Here is a 25,005-nt window from a genome sequence, read left to right as displayed (position 1 = left end):
ACCCAATGTGGGGTTTGAACTCATGGCCCTGAGATCAGGAGTTGCATGCTCTCCCGACTGAGCCAGCCAGGTGCCCAGAACTGCCATACTTCAATACACACTACTCAGACCTTTACTCAGTCACTAACTGCGATCAATTTAAGTAACTAAATATGAATAGAAATAGCTCCTATGTCTTGAGTACTTACCATGTGCTCCAAAACTTACTTTACCAGCTTATTAATGGTCAGGGTAGTCTACAGGGTAGGTGGCATTATCCCCATTTTACAGAGGCCTAAACTGGGACTTAAAGAGGTCAGGTAACTTTCCAGAGTGACACACGAGTGGCAGGATGAGCATCTGAAGGCGGGCCAGCCTGGCTCTCCAGGTAGGAAACACAGGGACCCGGGTGACCCGCCTGTGTTCCCCAGGGCGCCGGGCACAGCTCCTCGTACCCAGCTGGTGCCTGGTATGCTTCTGTTCAATGAGCGGTCCCTACCCAAAAGCAATCTCCTTGCCTGGACACTCACGAGCGAGCGGTGTGCACCTTCCATGGCAGAAAGCCGGAGACGGCAGCCCGCAATCATCGCTCCTTCCCTGAGCACGGCACCATGAGCGTTCCAAACTGGTGGCTACAGTCCAGCTACCAGACTCGCTCTCTCTTTGTTTTCTTTCATAAAAAGTCTAAGATAAAGTGCTTTTTCAACAACAGACCGGTAATTCCACATCACCAGAATGACTTAAGTGCAAAAATATCCTCTCCTTTCTATTTAAAAGATGTTATCGTTGCGTATGATCACCGCCCGATGACGACTGAAAGGCCAATGTTCATTCAATAGCTCTTGACCTACTAAGAACACGTGAAGATAGTGGCTCCTTTCACTGTGGCCGCAGCTGCTTATGACCAAGCCCAAGCTATTACCCTCTGTCCTCTGGATCCTTGCCAGTGGGCGGTTTTGCTTCAGGTGACGCCCCTCTGCTCTGGATGGCCTATTTCTGGGAGGGCTGTGGGGCATCCAGGCCGGGAGCAGGGCTCAGTACTGAAGCGAGGCTTTGGTGTGTCGGTGGGACATCCCCGCAGGTGGGTGCCTTCTCTGGTTCACCGGGATGATGCTACCTGACCATTCCTGCCACGGAGCCACTGCACACACTGAGCCTGGGCAAGCGGACTTCAGAGCTGGTGACCCCGCTCCCTCTGAAGCTTAGCAGGGCCCAGAGGTGATGAGCCCGAAACTGCCCAATGACACAAACGTGACCCTCGCTGCTAGGCAAGGTGGAGGGTTCCCTGGGTCAACAGCCTCTACCGGGACAGGAGACTGGGCACTCGGAGCACTTCCTAGCATCCTGCTAGCACAGGGACCAGCTGGGATGGCACCTGAAATAACAGAAGGAGTCATCGATTTGCACGTGTGTGGTAAAAACCGGTAACGTAACACTACCATCTTAACCACTGGTAAGTGCACAGTTCAGGGGCATTAAGAGCATTCACGCTGCGGTGCCACCGTCACCACCGTCCTTCTCCAGAAGTCTTCATCTTCCCAACCTGAGACTGTGTCCCCATTAAGCACACTCCCCATCTCTCCCAACTCAGTCCCCGGCAACCACCATCCCACTCTCGGTCCCTGTGAGTCTGACTGCTGTAGATGCTTCGTAGGTGGAGCCACGCAGGATCCTCTTCCAGTGGTTTGGCTTATCTCACTGATCATGCCCTCAAGGTTCATCCATGTTGGAGGTGTTAGCATTTCCTTCCTTTTTTTTTTATTTTATTTTTTTTTTTAATTTTTTTTTTCCAACGTTTATTTATTTTTGGGACAGAGAGAGACAGAGCATGAACGGGGGAGGGGCAGAGAGAGAGGGAGACACAGAACCAGAAACAGGCTCCAGGCTCTGAGCCATCAGCCCAGAGCCTGACGCGGGGCTCGAACTCACGGACCGCGAGATCGTGACCTGGCTGAAGTCGGACGCTTAACCGACTGCGCCACCCAGGCGCCCCAGCATTTCCTTCCTTTTTAAGACTCAGTAATACTCCACGGTATAGACTCGATTTTGTTTACTTACTCATCCACCAATGGACTCTTGAACTGCTTCTACCTTTTGGCTACTGCGAATCATGCCGCTATAAACAGGGGCGTGTGAACATCTCTCTGAGATGCTGCTTTCTTTCCATGATTTTGGATATATGTCCCTCCAAGTGAAACTGCTGGGTTGTATGGTAACTCTTGTAATTTTTTGAGAAACAATGATTGCTTTTAAGGTTTTGCTGTTGATCAATGTACCGCTGGGCAGTGCACTTAAATTAAAAATAGCTATTAGCTCTGCACCACCAATGAAAGCTGTTGGTGGGGGTGAGGAGCTCTTTCCAAACATCTAGCTACAGGAGTGAACATTCTCCCATGACGACTTAGGAGGTTCACATAAAATGTTTCAAGGAGTCGTATTTGTTGAATGGGTGTACAAAATTAAAAAAAAAAAAAAGTTTTATTTGTTAATTGTGGAGGGCTATATGCATAATCCTCATCCCAAAATACGGAAACCAGTACAACTTTAGGTAAGTTAATATTCTCTGCATACTCAGTCTAATAAGTACTTGGAGAATATGCATTGAAATGTGAGACCTAAATGTCCTGGGTAAAAACCATATAAAAAGAATGTTAACAAAAAGCATGTATTTATTATATTTACATAAGGGGCACCTGGGTGGCTCAGTCGATTCAGCGTCCGACTTTGGCTCAGGCCATGATCTCACAGTTCATGGGTTTGAGCCCCGCGTCAGGCTCTGTGCTGACAGTTTGGAGCCTGGAGCCTGCTTCAGATTCTGTGTCTCCTCTCTCTCTCTTTCCCTCCCCTGCTCATGCTCGCTCACGCTCTCTCTCTCTCTCTCTCAAAAATAAACATTTTAAAAAATGTATAATGACAAAGATACAAAGAATACTCTCGAATCTTGTCAATTCTGACTTTTTTATAGTAATTGTAAAGGAGCTGTTTGTGTGCTTTGTAATGTTTCAGTTTCTTTATAAAGTAGGTTAAACTACTACTCCCAAAAAGAACAAGCAGCTTTGTGAAAAAATGAATTAGAATAGCACTAAAACTAAACCCATCGCCTGAACCATTTAGAAGACAACAAAAGGTGAGCATCCAGAAGCTTTTACCATTCCAGGAAAAACAATAATGTCTAATAAAACTTCCAGGAATAGACGGGGCAGAGAGGGAGAAAGAGAAAACCCCAAGCAGGCTCCACACTGTCAGCACAGAGCCTGACGGGGGGCTCGAACCCACAATCCGCAAGATCATGACCTGAGCCAAAAACCAAGGGACAGACACTTAATCGACTGAGCCACCCAGGCGCCCTGAGATAGTTTTATAATTACGAGAATTGTGGTATTTCAAGTAGATATGCTCCCTGCCACATATTTGTTGTTTGATCAGGAAGAGTGTTTTGATTGTTATTTAGAAAAAATATCAAGAGCTTAGGGACCCAAAAGAGCCACCACAGAGTGTCTCAGAAAACTACAACTCTGACTGCAGACTTGTCTCCTCACACAGAGACACTAGACCATAGCGCTTCTCAAACGCTGTCCGCACAAGAATCACCTGTCACATCAGTTAGCCTGAGCCAGACTAAAAGGAGCAGTTCTCATGTTGTAATCACCGAGGGTCATAAACATTATGACTGATAACGATGAGATAAAACAAAACGTAAATGCAATAAAATAATCAGGAATGTCATCGAGTACGTCGTCTTCTTAGTTCTCATGCCTCCATTCAAAGGTTTATCGGGCTAAATAACCACGGTCACATGTCTGCTCTCACTACCAAGGAGGCCTAGAGGACAGTGACCGAACTCTCCCTCCGGATCCATGGATCCATGTGGGAATTCGTCTTCCAATAGCAGGTGTTCAACAAAGAAGCACCCTTGATGTTCGGAGAAAATGTGGGCTTGGGACAAAAAAGCAAATGGGATTTCAGTTTTCCTCACGTGGAGGGAAAGCTCTAGGAGGTCCCAGCTTCTTTGGGGGAGGGTTAAAATATTAATTTTAGACTTAATCAAATTACATACGCATATTGTAACTTCCAGTGTCATCGTACCAAAAACTAAGAACAGTATCTAAAATCCAAACTAGTAGGTGCGAAAAACTGAACCAACCACCACCCCCACCCCCCCAAAAAAAACCCACCAAGAATCCAGAAGAAGGCTAGCAGAAAAGCAAAACAGAAAAATTGAAACAAGTAGGTAGGAAAAATAATACAAAATAGGTACATAAAAATTCCAACTATCTCATAAATGCAATAAACATAAACAGACCACATGTTCCATGGTAAGTGATCAAGACTGACAGATTAACAAAATTTTAACGACAAGCTATTTTCAGGTGATGTAAACCAAAGGACTTAGACACACCAGGCAAATTCTAACCAAAAAAGGCTGGGATAACTATATTAATATCAGTAAAGCACAGACTTAATCCTCAGTAATGCTTTTAATCTTATGAAGAGTCCCTTCATAATAATGAAAGCTTAAAATTACAAGACATTGCATCAATTCTAAATTTGTATCCTTGGGCGCCTGGGTGGCGCAGTCGGTTAAGCGTCCGACTTCAGCCAGGTCACGATCTCGCGGTCCGTGAGTTCGAGCCCCGCGTCAGGCTCTGGGCTGATGGCTCAGAGCCTGGAGCCTGTTTCCGATTCTGTGTCTCCCTCTCTCTCTGCCCCTCCCCCGTTCATGCTCTGTCTCTCTCTGTCCCAAAAAAAAATAAACGTCGAAAAAAAAAAAATTAAAAAAAAAAAAAAAATTTGTATCCTTGACACAACATTCAAAGCAAATACAACTAGAATTATAAGGAAAATCTGTAATCAGAGCAGATTCTACTATGCCTCTTAATAACTGATAGAAAACAGACTCAGACTCCTCTATCAATGCCCTCCCAAATCAGAAGGATGCAGGAGATTTGAACCACCTCAGATGCTTGACCCAGAAGACCTATACAGATACACTTGCACAGAATGTACCAGAATATACATCCTCCCCCTCCCAGCACCTACAGAGAATATAAAACACACTGATCCTAGAGCGAAGCTGAACACAGCCTGGAACAGAGCTGACGTACAAGATCAGTGAGAACCACTCTGCTCTCAGCAGTCGCTGAGATTGGGGGCTACTCTGATATAATCCAATGAAAGCTAATATATCGAGTTTATTAATTTTTCTTTGTAATTAACTACCACTGCCAACAAGAGGCATATTCACATCACACTTTGGAATTAGAACAAAAGTCCACAATGGTCACTGCCCGTTTTGATTTTGCCGGCTGAAAATACTGTCTGAACTCCCACCTTTCCGTGCACGATCTTAACGTTTTCACGTTCTGAAAACTGAGACGATGCAAAGAAATCAATCAAAACCCAGTTTTTTAAAAAAACATGTTTACAGGAACTTTTCACATAAAAATTAGTATTCATAAAAACCGTGTTTGTGCAGCTTTTATGCACAAACTGCACACACACAGTTTTTCCAACTTATAAATCTCAGTAATACTGTCATGCGAAGAAGTGAGGCTATTAATTTTGGGTTAAAAAAATCATCTATTTAAAAATCTAAACGGCACGTACATTCACTATTTTAAAAGCATGACAGGTCACGGGTACTCTACAGGTACGACGATTACCTCACCGGGGAAAAGTGTTTCAAACTGCCTAGCTGAGGTCAAGACCTCAAGCTCTCGGGAAGGGGATGCTGGAGATCCAAACTCTGGCTCCGGCATATCCTTGAAGAATAACATTTTCTCAATCTCCGTGAGCCTTAATCATATAGAAAGTGTGGACAAATATGATTAGATGAAATGCATGTGAACAGCTCAGCATAGGGATGGAGTGTAAAAACAACACTGACGTAAGTGTCCGTCAGGACTGTTTTCAAAAGGTAATGACTTAGCACATTGTAAAGTTTTTAAAACGGGGGACAGAAGTGAAAGCAGTCCCTCATCCGGAATTTCTATCTGTCAAAAACACTTGGGTGTCACGTTTTGAACGCTTAACCTTGCATTTCCACTAAAAACTTACCAGGTCACAGAACTCAAACACCAGGAGATAGGGAATTGCTTCTACACATTGTCCAACACACTGAAGAATATTTGGATGCTGAAGAACACTGGGGAAAAGAAAAGTCACGTGTCATTCATCAGGGAGCACACGAGTACACCTGTTCAGACAGTAATCTAAATTTTAACATTCATCACAATTTAAATACGATACACTGCAAAGTCATTTTAAACACCTGGTCCTCAACAGACCCCGGACTATGTTTACAAAACACATCTTAAGGTACTTACTAGTAAGGCTCGCCATTTTTCAAAAAAGTATCTTGTTCCTTTGGGCTCGCGCTCGCTTTTAACTCCTTCACTATTACTCTCGCTACACTAGTGCCTGTGTAAATCTCTCCAAGGAGGACCTAAAACAAAGAACAGGTTTTCATCTCACTTCCATCGAAATGGGAAAGAAGCAGGTCTCATTCATCAGGAAATGGAATCCAGGAAAATAAATTAAGGAACAATCAGAAGGTCCTCTATTATGAAAATACTACCTCAGAAAAAGCTTGTGAAATGAAAATGTTTTCCTTGTTTTAAACTGCTTACTGGATATGGACAGCATTCATCTATGTATCCGTGTTTCTTTTCTATTTATTTTAAAAACGTACTATACTTTCACAAATATTACCGGTGACATCACAGAAGAGTTATTTACAAGTTCAGTTCAAACAGAACTCAAATGTTTCTCAAAACACTTCACCTGGGTTTTGTTATTTCGTCTCCTTCACGTAAGAGAAAGTAAAGGAACAAACAGCAGCGTACAAACATATCATCACAGCATTGTGACTTTAAAAATCTACGGCATCGCAATTATTCCAGACCTTTATCTTATACCGAAACCTCAGTTAAAACACAAGGAAAAAATATGCCACCGAAAGCAACAGAATACAAAATGAATGAAAACGAGCAAACGAGCACAAGACGAGCAAAATACCAAATACAACACTGGGCAATACAGAGGTGTTCCAAAAATACAATATTTAAGATGAAAATGACGATGAAGTGAAAGTTTTCATTTAATTCAAGAATGGCCAAAACTAAAAGCCTTCTTTTTGAAATAGTTTTTAATATTTTATCGAGTAGATTAACTTTAATGCCCTGGAAATTGAGAATAAGTGAACAGCATGTATTGTGTTTATTAAAGAATGTAAGGGCAGAAAAAGAAACAGACAAGAAATTCTGATAACCTTGTCATATTCCTGGTTTCAAATAACTAGCCTGCACATCTACCATAAGCCTAACACTGATCAGATATCAATTCCAGAAAAGATCAGGATAATCTCACTCTCTCTACCACCGCTGCCATCATCCTTGGTCTTCAATGTCAGCAGGGACAATTCAGTCAACATCTTGACCTCTTAGGTTTTCTACCTCACTTCCAATACTCTTTTCTATGACCCAATCTTGGCAAAAAACTCCCACAGGTCTAGACCTAGCTAATAATTGGATCATGTCCCAAACCCTGAATTTTAAATGTTTTTATTTTTGGGAAAGAGAGAGAGACAGAGAAAGAGAAAGAGAAAGAGAAAGAGAGAGAGACAGCGAGAGAACGAACACAAGTGAGGGAGGGGCAGAGAGGGAGAGGGACATAGGATCCAAAGCAGGCTCCATGCTGTAAGCACAGAGCCCAACATGGGGCTTGAACTCATGACCCGTGAGATCATGACCTGAGCTGAAGGCAGACACAATTGACTAAGCCACCCAGATGCCCCCCTAACCTTGAATTTTAACTTCTCCTTCTCTACCAGTCCTCTGATTTCCAGCTCACTTCAACCGTCTAACCCAAGAAGTGCACAACCTGGCCTCCAGATCCATTCACGACAGCAGCCCTCTACCACCTGCCCTACCCCAGGGCCCCCTCCCCTCCCTGGCAGCTTAGGGCCCATGATCCTCCACTACCACCACCCCCTTCTCACCACTCTTGCTGAGGCCTAGGAGCTCAGCCAAACCCCGGTGCCGCTAACACTCAACTACCTGCCTACAGTAACACCGAATGTAGACAAAACACGCGCACACACGACCACGGCGACCGGCCTCGTTTCAAATCTGTGAGGGTCCTCAGCATTCCCATCCTCCCGCTGCGTTCCCTACCGGATGGATTTCCCGGGAGGACTCTTTCACACCCTCTCCACCTGTTCAAACCCCCAACGTGTCTTTTGACTCCTCCCTTTCAAACTGGCCTCTGTTCATTGAATAAAGTAACCAGAAGTGGACTTCCCCATTTTATACCAGCACCTGTACCCACACGCTGCTCTTATTCCCGTTTCAAGAGAACTCTGACAGCATCCCCCCTTGCCCTCTCCTGCACTATCACTTCCTCCCCTACTGCATAAAGTGGCTAAAATAGCTATATAAAAACAGCCTATAAAAAGCAAAGCAAACCAAAACAACCTTCCCTTGGCCCTGGGACGGCCCCAAACGGCTCGTACTCCACGTCTCTGCTCCCTTTACGGTAAAACTCCTCAACGGGGTCGTCTCCACGAGCCGTCTCCACTTTCTCCCTTGCGCCTACATGTGAGGACGTGACCCCCGAACAGCCTCTTTTGACAATACCACGGACCTCACGTGGCCGAGTCCCACTTTTCCCAGCCTTCTCTTAGTCTGCCAGCAGCAGTCACTACCATTTACCTTCTTGGGTCTCCTTCTTCGCCGACCCTTAGAACACCCCGCTATCCTGCGCCCCCTCCTCCTCAGTGGCCAGTTACCTCAGTCTCCGTCACCAGCTCTCCCTGACTGCGCTGACCCCTCCCAACCAGACCCTCGGGGCTCAGTCCCCCTGCCTCCCCTTCCCCTCCACGTTCGGGGTCTCGGTGATTCCATCTGGCCTCTTACCTTTGACTTCCGGCTATACACTGAGTTCTCCCAAATGTCTATCTTTGGCCTGGACCCTCTCCCTTGAACTCTAGGTGTGTATTTCCAACTGCCTACTCCTCTCTCCATCTGGATGCCCACGAGCCATCGCACACCTAACCTACCCAAAAGCGAACTCCCGACCTTCTCCTCCTCCACGCCTGCTTCTCCTTAATCTTTCCGTTTCGCTTGACAGTAATTCTCTGCTTCCCACCAACCGGGCCACAGCAGCCATCCTTGACCCCCCTCTTCCGGACTCCACATCTGACCCGACCCCAGTCCCGCACGCTCTTATCGCAAACTTCATCTCGACTCGCACCACTTGTCACCACTCCGTGCTATCATCCCAGCCTGCCTGCACCTCGCCCGTATGACTGCAGTAGCCTTCTAAGCAATCTCCCCGCTTTCCCCTTGGCCTTCCACAACATAATTGCCCGCCTGGTCCTTGTGAAGGGAAGCCAGACTGCATCCCTCGGGTCTCAGACGCCCGAGTCCTCTCCCACTTCACTCTGAGTAAAAGTCTCTGGATGCATATGCTGTCTCCCGTCACCTGGCTCCCCCACACCCCTCTGGGCCCGTCTCCTCCCCCTGAATGTTTACTGTCTGATCTTCCCACACACACACTCTCTCCGCAGCTAGAGATTTAGCCTTTGTCGGGGCAGTGTTCTCTCGTTTGCTGCTACATTCGTAGACTCCACGCAGGTCAGGACTTCACCCATCGTCCCCCACGCTATACCCTCCACATTGAGAACAATGTGATATGTAATAGGTTTTGCTATATGGCTTAGAAGATTCAGTGACTAATAAAGGCTGCATGACATCAAAGATACAGGACTGACAAACGACTCTGAATGGAGAGCAGGGTGCGTAACACGGCTGACCACTGAGCACATACACCTTGTCTTGACCACCCTGCTTACGATGCAATCGCTGCTCAGTTAGGAACCTTTTACCCAGAATGACTGCTAGCTACATCACGGAACTAGCTGTTGTAATAAAATGATTCCTTCTGAACAGCCCGTGGTAAAAGGATCAACAAAGCACTGTTACCATTCGTCCCTTGACAGGCCAGGAGAAAGAGAGAACAGTTCTTTTTTTTTTTTTTTTTTTTTTTTTTAATTTTTTTTTTCAACGTTTATTTATTTTTGGGACAGAGAGAGACAGAGCATGAACGGGGGAGGGGCAGAGAGAGAGGGAGACACAGAATCGGAAACAGGCTCCAGGCTCTGAGCCATCAGCCCAGAGCCCGACGCGGGGCTCGAACTCACGGACCGCGAGATCGTGACCTGGCTGAAGTCGGACGCTTAACCGACTGCGCCACCCAGGCGCCCCAAGAGAGAACAGTTCTTTGTCGTGGTTTTCATTACAATACTACGATGCATCAAGAATTCTAGAGTGGTTTCAGTATCACAAGGGAGGGACGGAGGGAGAAGGGGAGAAGAATGAAAAGAATAATAAAAATATAAAAATAAATAATAAATAAAGAGTAATTTAACTTGAGGAGGATAAAAGGCTTCCAAAATTCCAGTCTCTTTTCCCTGCTTACTGTTCTTGCACCAACAATTAGAAAAGCATCTGCTATATAAATAAAAGGCCTTCTTGGAAAAACGTATCCACCTGGAAACGCCGAAACCCCTTTCTGGGGGGGGGGGGGGGGTTCAGGCATAATGAGGAGAATCAATCCGTACCACAGCATCCAAAGAGAATGTGGAATGTCACACACAACAATTCTTAATTAGCTTCAAAATCTAAACACTAGTACTAGGAAGGAAAAAAAGTAAATGTGAACATCTTACCTTTCCAAACCAGCCATTTCCAATTTCCTGTATATAGTTCAGACTGTGGCGGGCAACTTGGGACTTCAAACCTTCTGTAGGAAGAAGAACATAAAAACTAAATATGGACATTTAACTGACATACAATAAATATTAGATACAAAATCTAAAGTATAAACATGAACATAAAGTTACAGCATGTCAGCACAAAGGTAGAAAATAAAGGTAGATATAAATTCATACATACATATATACACATATATACACATATATATACATATATATATACCATCACTTTCAAACCAATACTGCCAAAATGGTTTCAAGTTTTAAGACTGACAATATCTTTTTGAATGAGTTTCCTACTGATTCTTAAATGCTTTGCACTGTTTTTTTGTTTGTTTGAAAGAGGGAGAGAGAACATCCACGTGAGCAGAGAAGGGGCAGAGAGAGGGAGAATCCCAAGCAGGCTCCACACTGTCAGTGCAGAGCCCAACGTGGGGCTTGAACTGACGAACCACAAGATCGTGACCCCAGCTGCAATCAAGAGTGGATGCTTAACTGATGGAGCCACCCACACACCCAGACACTGTGTTTTCTGATCTAACCTACTCGACTCTAACTACTGATCACCATTCCACTGGCTTTTACTTAGTCCTTAGTTCCAGGGTAGAAGTGAGTATCTTGTCAAAAACCATCAGTGTCCGTGCATGGAACTAGAGGGTGTTATGCTAAGTGAAATCAGTCAGAGAAAGACAAAAATCATATGACTTCACTCATATGAGGACTTTAAGAGACAAAACGGATGAACATAAGGGAAGGGAAACAAAAATAATATAAAAACAGGGAGGGGAACAAAACAGAAGAGACTCAAATATGGAGAACAAACCGGAGGCGTTGTGGGAGGGGGGATGGGCTAAATGGGGAAGGGGCACTAAGGAATCTACTCCTGAAATCACTATTAAGCTATATGCTAACTTGGATGTAAATTAAAAAATTAAATAGAAGAAAAAAAAAAAACATAAATGTCAACTTTATCAGAATTCTGGAAGACAAAGATTTATAGCAGCCAAATCAAACCAGGAGAAAGGCCACTGAAACAGGGTAGAATTTCTTTGGGTCTTTTAATTTATCAGAACCCCACCCAACAGCGGTCTTAATGACAACACATGTTCCAGTGAGAGCACAGTGGACCTTATCATTCCCCAGGCACTGTGTTTCTTTTCACCAGAGGTTTCCCTCAAGGACTGCCTCAAGCGGCTTCCCTTGGTTTCACAAACTCAGAACTCTATCAGGATGGAGTGTTCCTCAAAAACAGTGAAAGCCAAATGGACAAGACACTTCCACCTGGGGCAAAAAAATAAATAAATAAGTAACAACTGAGGCAAACAACAGACACACTGAAAGCTTTAGCAGAAAAGCTGGGGAGTGAGATTTGCGGCGGGGGGGTGGGGGGGAGGTCTTTGAAAAGCTATTGCAACATATGAAGAAAGCTTGAGAGCCACCTTCACGTTCAGGGAAGGGCACGCCCACAAAAGACTTGACAAGAATATAACTTTCACCTCTGGCTAGGCTCTCTGCCCCGCAAAGGCAGGAGGTGAGGACTCCAGCAGAGCTATAAGTGGCCTGGGTAAGGAGTGTCCCAACGCAGAGCTAATCGGCAAAGACCCACAGAATACTTTTTTCCTTTCTTTTCTTTCTTCTTCTGTGCACATTCATATCATTCAACATGTCCAATTTTCAACAAGAGAAGTACAAAACATGCAAAGAAACAAAGTATAGCCCACCCACATGTACAAAGGAAATGTAAAAGAAAGTGCCCCTGAGAAACCAGATGGCGGCCTTACTAGACAAGACTTTAAATCAATTGTCTTAAACATGCTCAAAGAGCTAAAGGAAATCATGGACAAAGAACTAAAGGAAACCAGGAGAACGATGTTCTGGTAAGTGAAGATCAACAGAGATACAAATTAGTAAAAGGAGCCAAATATAAATCTGGAGCTGAAAAGTGTAATAACTGAAACAAAAAAATTCACTAGAGGGGTTCCACGACAGATGTTAGCAGACAGAAGAATCAGTGAACTTAGAGAGAGTTCAAATAAAACTATCCAGGCTGAGAGGTGGAAAGAAAAAAGAATGAAAAAAGATATCGATGAACAAAGGCTAAGGGACTTATGGGACACCACCAAGTGGACCAATCCACACACATAACGAGAGTCCCAGGAAAAGAGGGGAAAGGGGTCAGAAAGGATATTTGAAGATGCGGTGGTTAAAAATGTCCCAATCTGATAAAAGGCATGAATCTACACATCCAACAAGTTCAACAAAGTCCAACTAAGACAAACTCAAGGAAACCCACACTGAGATGCATCATAATCAAACTGTGAAATGCAAAGATGGAGAACCTTGAAAGCAGCAAAAGGGACCAACTCATCACATACAAATGATCTTCAACACGATTAACAACTGATTTCTCATCAGAAACCATGGAGGCCAGAAGGCAGCGGGATGACGCATATAAAGAGCCAAAGGAGAATAACCATTAACCAAGAGTTCTACACCTGGAAAAGTGGTCTTTCAAAATGAAGGAGAAATTGAGACATCTCCAGATAAACACAAGTTTAGGGAGACTGCTGCCACTATACCTAACAAGAAGGTTAAAGGGAGTCCTTCAGGCTAAAACAAGAAGACGCTAAAGTGTAACTGGAAGACATAAGAACAAATAAATATCACTGGTAAATATAAAAGCCAGCATTATTGTATTTTTCGTGTATGTATCCTCTTTGTATTTCCTACATGATTTAAAAGATGAACACATAAAAAATTATAAATCTATGTTAGCGGACACACAATGTATGCAGATGTAATTTGTGGTAACATAAAATGACGGGACTGCGTTGCAGAGTTTTTATATGGTAACGAAGTCAAGTTGGTATCAGATGAAATACAATTGTTATACATTTAAGATGACTGTAATCCCCAAGAAAATATCTACAAAATATAAACAAAAGGGAATGAGAGGGGAATCGAAATGGTACACACATGCACATACAAATCCCAACGGTCTATTTTGCAGAAATGGAAAAACTGATCCTAAAATTCATATGGGATTGCAAGGGACTCTGAATAGCCAAAACAATCCCGAGAAACAAAAATAAAGTTGGAAGACTCACAAACTTCTCCATTCCAAAACTTACCACAAAGCTACAATAATCAAAATAGTGTGGTACCGGCGTAAGGCTAGACGAGACCATAGACCGAGGGAATTAATCGAGAGTCCCCAGATAAACCCACACAAATGTGATAAACTGACTTTCAACAAGGTCCCAAGACAGTTCAATGGGGGAAGAAAAGTCTCTTCAAAAATTACTGCTGGGGCAACTGGCTGTCTGCCTGTAAAAGAATGAACCTGGACCCTCACTCACCTCACACCATATGCAAATATTAATGCAAATTCCAAAGCTAAAACTATAGAAGGCATAGAAGATAACACTGGTGTGAATCTTCATGATCTTGAGTCTGACAAAGATTTCTTAAGGATGACACTAAAAGCACAAGCAACAAAAGAAAAAAAAAGATCAACTGGACTTCATCAAAATTAAAACCTTCTGTGTATCAAAGGACACTATTGAAAGAGTGAAAAACCTACAGGGAGCAAAATGTGCAAATCACATCATTTATTATGAAGCTATTATCATTACAACAGTGTGGTACTAGAACAAGGAGTTGACACATTAGTGAAATAGAACAGAAAGCCCACAATAGACCCATACACATATGGAACTAAAAAAGCAGGGAGGAACGGGAGAGCCGCTCAGGGAATGAAGCTGAGAAAAACACAGTAATCTGTAAAAACAAACAAACAAACAAATAAACAAACAAACCACCTCATGGATTCCCTAACACCATACCCAAAAATCAATTCAGGATGGGCTATGGATTTAAATTAACTGTCAAAGAGGGGCACCTGGGTGGCGCAGTCGGTTAAGCGTCCGACTTCAGCCAGGTCACGATCTCGCGGGCCGTGAGTTCGAGCCCCGCGTCAGGCTCTGGGCTGATGGCTCAGAGCCTGGAGCCTGTTTCCGATTCTGTGTCTCCCTCTCTCTCTGCCCCTCTCCCGTTCATGCTCTGTCTCTCTCTGTCCCAAAAATAATAAATAAACGTTAAAAAAAAAAAAAAAAAAAAAAATTAACTGTCAAAGCAAAACCTTAAAACATTGTAGAAAAAAAAGTAGTTAAGTTATCGTTTTGACCACAGCATGAAAAAAGATTTCTTAAGACATAAAAAGCTCTAACTCAAAAAAAAAAAAAAAAAAAAAAATTTAGAAGTTAAAAAAAGAGACTGCAAAATTTCCAGCTTAAAAGGCTGTTAAATTTGGCTATATTAAAATCAGGAAACATCAAAAAATTCTTTTTTGTGTATATTTAATTTTTGGTATACATTTTGACTTTTTCATTTTCTGTTTCCATATTTACTAGTTATTTTCTTAGTGGTTACCATGGAGATTACAGTTCTCACCCTAAATTTACAACAATCTAACTTGAACTGATACCACCTGAGCTTCAGCAACAGCACAGACCAAGTGAAACCCACAAGCAGGAACATAAATGAGCACAACTCCTTGTGGAGGGGGAGCTGGCAACAGCCCTCAAAATTACAAACACATGCACTCTTCGGCCACTTTTGAAAATTTATTCTACAAATACACTAGCCTAACATCAGTGTGCAGACCAACATAGGTGAAACCTTTGTTTTTAATGGCGTAAGATTAGAAACAACCGAAATATCCATCACTAGGAGACTGGTTAAATAAACTGTGCTTGGTCCATACAATTTCAATAGTACAGACTTTTTTTTAAGTTTATTTATTTTGAGAGAGAGAGAACGAGCAGGGGAAGGGCAGAGAGAAAGGAGGAGAGAGAATCCAAAGGGGGCTCTGTGCTGACAGCAAAGAACCTGTTGCGGGGCTCGAACTCACAAACCGTGAGATCAATGACCTGAACCGAAGTCAGGGACTTAACGGACTGAGCCTCCCAGGCACCCCTCAATAGTATAAACTTGTAAGCAGGAATAAATAAGTTCTTTTTATGCAAATGGAAATATCTCTAAGGTTTATCTAAGTGGAAAAAAAAAGCAAGAAGCATATTTTATGATGCCACCTATGAGTAAAAAAAAAAAAAAGTGTGTGTGGGGGGGGGGGAAGGGCAGCAGGTAAATGGGAATATTTACATCAAGAAAGTCCGGAAAGAGGTATAAGAAACCAAGAAGAATGGTTATGTACAGACGCTGGGGGTAGAAGCTGAGGTCAGGTTCAAAGATTAGAGGCTTTTCACTATATATACCTTTTTACATTTTGGTTTTTGAACCAAATGTATCACTATATTATCTATTCAAAAAATAAAATAAATTTTAAAAGGAAAAAGGGTAGAGTTTCTAATAGACTTGCTTTTGAATATGCAGTGTACTTTTTTCACTTAATACATCACCAGTACCTTTCATCCTTTTATAGGACTACATAATACTCCATCGTATGGAGTTACCATCATTTAATGAGTTCCATACCAACATTTAATGTTTCCACTCTTACACTGCCAAACAATGCTGCGATAAACTCCTTTGCAGATACTTACTTGCCTACTGACCTCAAAAAGCTACTAAGAGTGGAACTGCGGGATCAAGTGTAAACACATTCTACACTTGGATACATACTGTCAGACTACCCTACGGAAAGAACGTTTCTATCAATTTACAGTCCAGCTAACAGTGAGTGTCCAAGTGCCTGTTTCCCACACATATCCCTCCCTGTCACCACCCAGTGTCCTTTCTTCTCTTTGTTGAACTGTTATCTTTTTTTTTTTTTTAATGTTTATTTATTTGAGACAGAGAGAGAGAGAGAGAGAGAGCGAGAACACACGAACAGGAGCAGGGGAGGGGCAGAAAGGCAGGGAGACACAGAATCCGAAGCAGGCTCCAGGCTCCAAGCTGTTGGCACAGAGCCTCCTGACGCCGGGCTGGAACCCACGAAATGGGAGATCATGACCTGAGCCAGAGTCGGACGCTTAACCAACTGAGCCACGTAGGCGCCCCAATCTGTTATCATCCTACTTTAAGTTTGTATTTCTTTAATTAATAGTGAAGTTCCTTTTTTATTGGCCACTTAAATTTCTTTTCATGAACTTCTTCTTTTACATCCTTGACTTATTTTTGCCTATTGAACTGTTAGTCGTCGTCTTATACATTTGTTTGTAATCTTAATATATATTAATATATAACAGGGTTTTTTTAGACATTTTTTGTAGCTTACAAATATTCTGGCTACTTTGTCAAATTTGTTTATGGTGTCTTTTACCATACAGAATATTCCATTTTATGAATCAAATTTGTCAATATTTTCCTTTATGGTTTCTGCATTTAGTGCCAAGCTTGGCTAGGCCTCTTACATCCCAAGATCATAAAAATATTCTGTGACTATTCTACGCAGAATAGTCTCTACACAGAGAAATCGAAAGTAATTTTTTCCTATTAAGAAGGAATTTAGGGGAGCCTGGGCGACTCAGTCAATTAAAACAGTCAACTCTTAATTTAGGCTCAGGTCATGATCTCGCGGTTCATGAGTTCGAGCCCCACATCAGGCTCCTGCTGACAGTGTGGAGCCTGCTTGAGATTCTAGGTCTCTGTCTCTCTCTGCCCCTCCCCCATTTGCACAGTCTCTCTCCCTCTCTCAAAATAAATAAACTTAAAAAAAAAAAAAAAGAAAGAAGGAATTTAGAATAGAGGGCTTCAGAAACTAGAAAGGCATATGAACATAATGGGGATGGCTGTACGGGTCACTACCATTTCCGCTGTGTTCGCTACAGGGCTCTGGTCCATCCCCACTATGCCTCAGACGGAAGTCGTGAGGCTCTTCTCTGCTGCGCCTTCTTGCCCACAGTGAGGGGTCAACATCATCAGACTTGGGGGAAGCCAACCGGGATGCCTCTCCGGAGGGTCTTCCGAGGAGAGGGAAGCTCCTTTCTTCTGGTAGTAAAGCTACAAGGACACGAACCCGGCAGTGGCAGCAGCCACGCTCCGAGCTGGCAAAAGAAGCCGGTGTGCGGGATCTAAGCCGACACACACAGAGGAGAGAAATGAAAGATGGACGAGAAGCGCGATGGCGTCCAAGTTCCCAGTGCCAGTTGTCTCCACGGTCAGCCTCACCCCTACCCTTCCCCATCGCCTGGTTCCAAGTGTCCGAAGAATCCCCTTTCTACGTACACTGATCTGAGTTAAGATTCTATTACTTGAAATCGATTCATGGGTGTTAAGACTCCAGGATGGTAAAGGCCCTAGAGAATTCTCTCAGGGCTTCCCTTAAGTGTAAAGGAAAGCCTATTATCGAGTAAGCAAAGATAGGAGAAGATCTTTCCATTTACGGATACGTGCACTTAGGTTACTTAGGTTATCCCCAGGATATCCCAATCCTTTTAAATTTTACTATTTTACTTTTAAATTTCACTATTTTGGTCAAAGCAAGTGTATTATTATTTACAAAAATTGAAGGTAGATACTACGTGTTAGCCTTTGAGTGTTGCAAAAACCACCAATACTAAAATTTACCAACTTTACAAATGTTTCATATGAAATGCACCAGCTGTGTCATGTCTCACCTGACTTTTCCCTTCAGTCACGCATGCCTCCAGCAGCACAATCCACTGCGGGGTGCGTACGGCCCCACGCCCACACCACTGGGCGCAGCACCACGAGGGGCAGGAATGGCCCTTCACAGAGAGAAGAGCCTCTCCCAAGTGGTCTCAGAAATCCCTGACTCTTGAATTGCTAGTATTTCTGTTCTACAACAAGAAGTCAATCGATCTCTAACCAAACCTCTATCTTAGGATGAAAAATCAATCCAATTAGCATATCCAAATAAACCCCTCCTCCCCAAACACAGGACATCCCCGGAAAGACGGCAGCATTCTACTCAGCAAGGCAAGCTGCGTCAAGAACTAGGAGAGAAGCCTCTCGACCCAAGGGAAGGCCAGGAGCTCCGTGGGAGAGTTCCACTTCAATGATCGGAGGCGACCAGTTTATTCCTACACCAGATCTAGGGTCCAGAAGGAAAGGACTCAGCTTGCGCAGGCATGCAGTGGGCCCGACCACTACATACAATTCGGCTTCCCCAGAGAGCAGAAAAAGAAAGAAGCAAGCAGACGAGACAGGCAACCCAAGTATTTGGAAAACATGACGCCGGATGCAAGGCCTTACCTACGGAAGGCTGGAGCCGCGACGGAGCTGGTAGGGAGATATTTGGTACTGAAAGTGTGAAAACTTCTGCTGGGGACTGGACAGACGGAGTGTCTTCTGCTGGTGGTGTGAAATCTATCTCATCATCAAAATTATCTTCAAATTCCTAAAATAAGAGACGATCAATGTTATATCTTATATAAACCAACGTGAGAACAAATATTAAGAATACATATGCTAACATCGGACATGAGAACATTGACTCACTCACTCATTTGAAACATGCCGCCTTGGGTTTTTTTCCCCCAATTTGCACCTACTTGAGTAAAAAGCATATGTAATTGTGCTCTCCAACACCAAACGGCAGAATAAATAAGGTTTAATAAGTTATACATACTTTGTATTAAACTTTTTCAACTGAAAGCTTGAAGTTAAATGCAAAATTGTCTAAAATGACCACGGAACTTCAAGTGGAAACACTCTTCTGGTCTGAAATTTTGCTTTTAAGTTACCAGAGCTTAGGCTATTCTTTTTTCTTTATTATTCATTTTCACAGATCCCTTTGCACACGGAATCAAAACAGATTCGTTTTATTATAAAACTACATGCTCATTTCTAATTGCATTAGAATTGTATTCTGCTATGATTTCAATCAAAATAGGGACAGTTAAAGACCCAAAAACGGTATTTTTGAGGAAGTCCTGTTTCTCTGCAAAGAGTAACGATGGGAAAATTACTAAGTTGTGTAGAAAAACCATCAGGACGTGAACGACGGTCAGTATGACACTGTGTAGCACATAAGTACCTTCGACACACTAAGAACATCTGGTTTTCTGAAGATGGCAACTTTAAAACCGAGGCTACGCCCATACAGGTGTGAAAATCTTTTCAGTGACTCAGTCAGCAGAGAGCTGTCCTGACTCTTGCTGTTATCATTCCAGTGAGCCCAGTCCACCCTGGTGTCCATGTTAATTCCACGTTCATACAGATGACAATCAAGGTCATTCCCTCAGATAATTAATGAATATCACCCCACCAAGCACTGCAACAGAAGCTGAGAATAATCTGCGAACAAGACCGTTGTCCTTTCCTCTAGAGAATATCCTTCTTTTCCTTTTCCTTTTCTGCCACCTCCCCTTGCTACCCCCACTAAGCCCCGGGAAGTTATAAGGGTCGATCTGTCTGATGGGACATGTATGATCTCACACGCGTGTGGGAGGACACTATTCTCACATATGTCACCTATGCTGTCAAATGCATTAGGACGTTACCGCTGTTTTTAACGGGAGGGCGTAGGACCAGCGAGGTGCTGAAACTTCAATCTCTGAGGCACCTCTCAATGGAAGAGCTTTGCTCAATTTCCCCTCTGGACATTCCTAAAGCTTCTCTCGTTAAAAAAGACTTTTTATCCATCGCATCTACTTAAAAACAATGCCACTCAAAAGTCTGGCAGCAGCATGATAGACCATTAGGCAGCCGATGATTCTAGAGACACAGAGAGGTAAAACAGCGTAATAATAAAAATGAGGCTGGTGAGAAGACTGGGTCGCTTTTCTAGTTATGCCAGCAGCTGCCCAGATGCACTCAGGAAGTCGCTTCCTTTATCAGGCAGTAGCCTCCTGGTCTGTAGCGTGACTTCCAAGGGTCGAAGGTCTCTAACGCTGCAGTTCTAAATCTAAAGGCGTGGACACTTGTCTTCAGTCGTGGCTTACACAGCTGGAGAGGATCCTGTACACACTGTGGCCCAGGGCCGCCTGTACCAGAACCACCTGGGGAAGCAGATAAAAACACTGCTTCGCAGAATCTACACCATAATGAACTCCCTGGGTCAATACTGAGACCCAGTTGGGTCAGAAAAATCTAAGGCAAGAATGAGGCATTGTGACACGTGAGAGTGACTGGATTTTAGTTTCAGCAACACTGATCAGACTTTATCTTTGTCCCCAAAAGACAAGGCGTCTGTACACAGTCCCTCGGCAAGAATGATGGTCAAGGGACAGGTTCTCTGCCCACCACTGTGCACCTCCGCCCCCAACCATGTGGTAGTCGGTAAGTTCCCACGGAGGTGTCTATAGTGATTCCAGGACCTGGGGGCTAAAGCTGGGGATTACTGAAGCCCACACGTTTGGGGTAGAATCTTCTAAGAAAAATGGCCCGTGCTAGTCTTTTCCTGCAGCCTTCCTGGTGTGTAATGTTAGCATCAAACCAAAAGGATAACACGTCTCCTCCTCTCTCGGGGCTGCCACCAGACTCAAGGTAAAGAAAACACAGAAACAGGGGTGAGGCTCTAGAAATAAGGCTGATGTGTCCACTAGCAGGAAGGTTTTAGCTAGAAGACAGCCCCCCCCCCCCCGCCCCCAATTTGAACCAGTGGCCCTCAGGGCCCCTGGGGACAGCTCCAGGACAACCAGCAGGGCTCCACAGAAAGATCATTTTCTCTCATGCATTCCTTTTGTTTCTCAAGTCTTCCTCTTTATCAAGTATTCCCCAGGCCCTAATGTACACCAGCAGGCACGTGGTAAGTTCCAGAGCGGGATATCCCAGCTGGTTTCTGGCAGATTCCACCCATCTGCAGCTACAACACCAGCCCTTCTATAGTGTCTCCCCACCCCCCGCCACACACACACCACCCCCCCCCCCACCAGAATTTCTATGGTAGGATTCTTCTTTCTTCCCCTCAAAGAACTCGAGGGTTCAGGTAAAATGAAAGATGCGGTTTCTCATACACAAAACACACTGGGGCGTCCTTTGGCCTCAATAATCTTAACCACCACAAACTCACCAGCATGCTAAAGTTCAGGGGGAAAAAAAAAATCAGCCTGCTCTTCCTTATAGGCTTTATAGCTAGTGAATTCAATCATACTTTATTCCTCACCTAGCGAAAATTAAACAGGCAAGTGGTTATTGTCAATGATGCTCTAAAGCAGGGTCAGCAAACTACAGCTGCTGGACCAAATCCAAACCACTTATTTTTGTAAATAAAGTTTTACTGGCACACAGCCACAACCGTTTGGTTTCACCTTTCATATGTGTATCAATGTAGCACTACAATGGCAGAGCTGAGAGCTGAGGAGCCTTGACAGAGGCTGTATGGTCCACAGTATTTACTATTTACAATGGCAGGATATATTTACTATACAGCCCTTACAGAAAAAATTGGCCAGCCCCTGCTCCCAAGGGACTCCAATGATCAAGGTATCAGCAGATGATTTTTAAATGTCCCCACCATCTGTGCTCACCTTGAAGTCTATTTCCGGGTCCTTACAGCAGGATACACAGTTTGCAATTAACACTATTAATATCATTAAACTGCACACAGACAGGATCACAAAAGAGGAGGAAACTTCTGCAGCAGGTGCCTCCCCTGGAAAGAGAAATAACTAATATTAACAAGACGGACATTCCAAGATCAACTTTACTTTGCAAACTTTACTTTGCAACTTTACTTTGCAAATCAACTTTACTTTACATATTTTCCACCCAATATAAATGGGACCAAGAGTTAATAAAATAATGCCTAGATGCTCAAGATAAGGGGGATGATCAATCCAGGATAAGGAGTCAGGGTTTTTTTTTTTTTTTTTTTTTTAATTTTTTTTCAATGTTTATTTATTTTTTTTGGGACAGAGAGAGACAGAGCATGAACGGGGGAGGGGCAGAGAGAGAGGGAGACACAGAATCGGAAACAGGCTCCAGGCTCCGAGCCATCAGCCCAGAGCCTGACGCGGGGCTCGAACTCACGGACCGCGAGATCGTGACCTGGCTGAAGTCGGACGCTTAACCGACTGCGCCACCCAGGCGCCCCAGGAGTCAGGGTTTTAAAAAAAAAAAAAAAAAACTGAATATGGAAATAACCTTAGATTTACGGAAGAGCTGCAGAGACCCTCTGAGCCCCACCACACACCCTTCACCCAGCTTCCTCGGACATCAACACCTTGTGCCCCACAGCAGTCACCAAAGCGAAGCCGGTAACCCGGGGCCATACTACTAACTGAACTTTCAGCTTCATCCAGGTTTCACAGCTTCTGCCGTTTCCTCTTTTTTTCCAGGCTCCAGCCCAGGCTCCCAGGGCTGTGCTTACTCATCTCACCCCCTCCGTCGTTCCTCAGTCTTCCCCCGGGTGTCATAGCCTGGACACCAGGGAAGAGCGTCGGTCAGCATTTTGTACAACGTTCCTCAGGCCGGGTGGCCTGATCCCTTCTGCCTGACCGACTAGACTGAGGTCACGGATACGTGGGAAGAATCTAGAATATCACAGGGCACACCGCCCTTCTCGTCACATCACGTCACGAGCACACAGCACCGGCACAACTTGCTCCCAGTGACATGAACCCTCATCAAGCCACTTGGCCCACGTGGCTTCTGCCAGGTGTCACCACTGAGAAGTTACCACTTTCCCCCTTTACATATTCCTTAAAAGCGGGTCACAAAGTCCACGGCACACTCACAGAGAAGAGGATTTAAGCTGTGCTCCTTGAAGGGAGGAACACTATAGAACCTACAGACATATGTCACCACTACCAAGGTAATTAATATTTGGAGACACTTTGAGGCTGTGCAAACATCCTGTGTCTCCCTGAAGTTTTACACACTCATTTTCACATTTGCCATTGCGTCTTAACCTGCAGCAATCACCATTACAATGTTCTAATGGGTGATCGTCTATGGCCCTCATTCCTTCTACATTTACTACGTGGGATTCTTCCATAAGGAAGATGGGTCTCTGCTCCCTTAATTATTTGTCTGGTCCTTTATTTAGTTACGGACTCACAGATATTTATTTTCTATTCTTTGGGTTATAATCCATCATTAACATTATTTCATAGCTTGAAACATTGCAGCTTTGGCCCCTGGCAGCTTTTTCAAGTTGACTACTGGGTCTTTTGACATGCCCCATCTTTTCTCCAACACCTCCTCATGGAAAGCTCCAGGCTTTTCTTCTATTTTCCCTACTCTCCAGCTTTAGAATCAGCCACTTCTCCAAGGAGCCTTGGTCATAATAAGAGCTTTCTACTAGAGCAGAGGTCTGCAAACTACAGCCTGGGGCCTGTTTTTTGCATGGGGGGTGGGGGGGGTGGGGAGAATTCCAGCGTAGAATGACTTTTACATCTTTAAAGGAGTGTTTTTCAAAACAAAACAAAATGCAACTTTACTTTCGGCCAAGAATTATCTGGAAAACATCCTATTCAACCAGAGCTATTCTGAAGCTCTTCTTTTGCCCAGTGGTGTTTGAATAAGAAATAAACTACCCCCGCTCTGCCCACTTTGTGGAGCTATAACTGACATACAACACGTAAGTTCAATGTCCCAGTGCACCGAGGGGAAAGCAGGGACACAAGTTAAGGAACAATGTCACCATTTTCCTGAAGTGAACCTGGAGCACCTGAAGAAAACAAAAACTAACCCAAACTCCTATGTGAGCAAAACACATTCTTGAATATAAAAATGACCTCTGCGAAGAGCAGAGGAGTCTGAAATCAACTGCAAACAGAACCCAATGCCTTGCCAATAACAAGAGGTCCCTCTGTGAAGGGACAAGGCTGAAGCCCACATTGTTCCACGTGGGGCTCAGGCTGGCTGAAGCCTTGCTCAAGTCTGCACTTAAAAATCACAGTTAACCAAAGATTGCTAAGGATCTGCAAGTTCTAAACCAATAAAAATCTAAAAGAGGAAAATCCACACTTCAGACACGGAAAGTAAATTGGAGATTCCTCTCGAAGTCCAGTGTCACAAAGGGCAAGAACTCCCTAAGCAGACACCTGTGTGCGTGTGGACAGCTAAGTGCGGGGCAGACCCCGAGAGCCAGCTCTCTGTGAACGGCGACCTGGAAGGAGGGGACTTCCTCTCTCTCTCTCCTGGCAGCTACCTGCTCTCTCATCCCGCCGGGCCTCGGCTTCCCACTGGTATTTATTCTTCTTACAACCTTGTTGCACTCCCCTGACTCATATAATAACGATTAAATATGACTCCTGAGACTTATACAGCAAAGCACTTTCATATACACTGCATCTTATTGATTTTTTTTTTAAGATGCAGTTTTTGTCCAACCACATCTTAACATGGGGCATCTTGCACAGGAAAGCAAGCTGGTGTAC

General features: G+C 44.0%; 1 protein-coding gene across 2 annotated transcripts in view; it reads right to left on the bottom strand.

The window, feature by feature from the left end:
• Positions 1-25,005, bottom strand: part of LMTK2 (lemur tail kinase 2) — an 82,075-nt gene that overhangs the window by 38,205 nt on the left and 18,865 nt on the right. For both annotated transcript variants that reach the window (XM_086691956.1, XM_086691957.1), the window contains exons 2-6: positions 22,150-22,274; positions 18,932-19,076; positions 10,709-10,782; positions 6,306-6,424; positions 6,037-6,124 (exon numbers count right to left, since the gene is read on the bottom strand). In XM_086691956.1, the coding sequence (XP_086548082.1) occupies positions 6,037-6,124; positions 6,306-6,424; positions 10,709-10,782; positions 18,932-19,076; positions 22,150-22,274 (551 nt within the window). The remainder of the gene's footprint in view (positions 1-6,036; positions 6,125-6,305; positions 6,425-10,708; positions 10,783-18,931; positions 19,077-22,149; positions 22,275-25,005) is intronic.

Source organism: Puma concolor, chromosome E3 (assembly GCF_028749965.1).
Source record: "Puma concolor isolate L17-30 chromosome E3, mPumCon1.1.hap2, whole genome shotgun sequence".
NCBI classification, from domain to species: domain Eukaryota; kingdom Metazoa; phylum Chordata; class Mammalia; order Carnivora; family Felidae; genus Puma; species Puma concolor.
The sequence above is the reverse complement of the archived record's forward strand: the minus strand, read 5'-3'. Positions and strand labels throughout refer to the sequence as shown.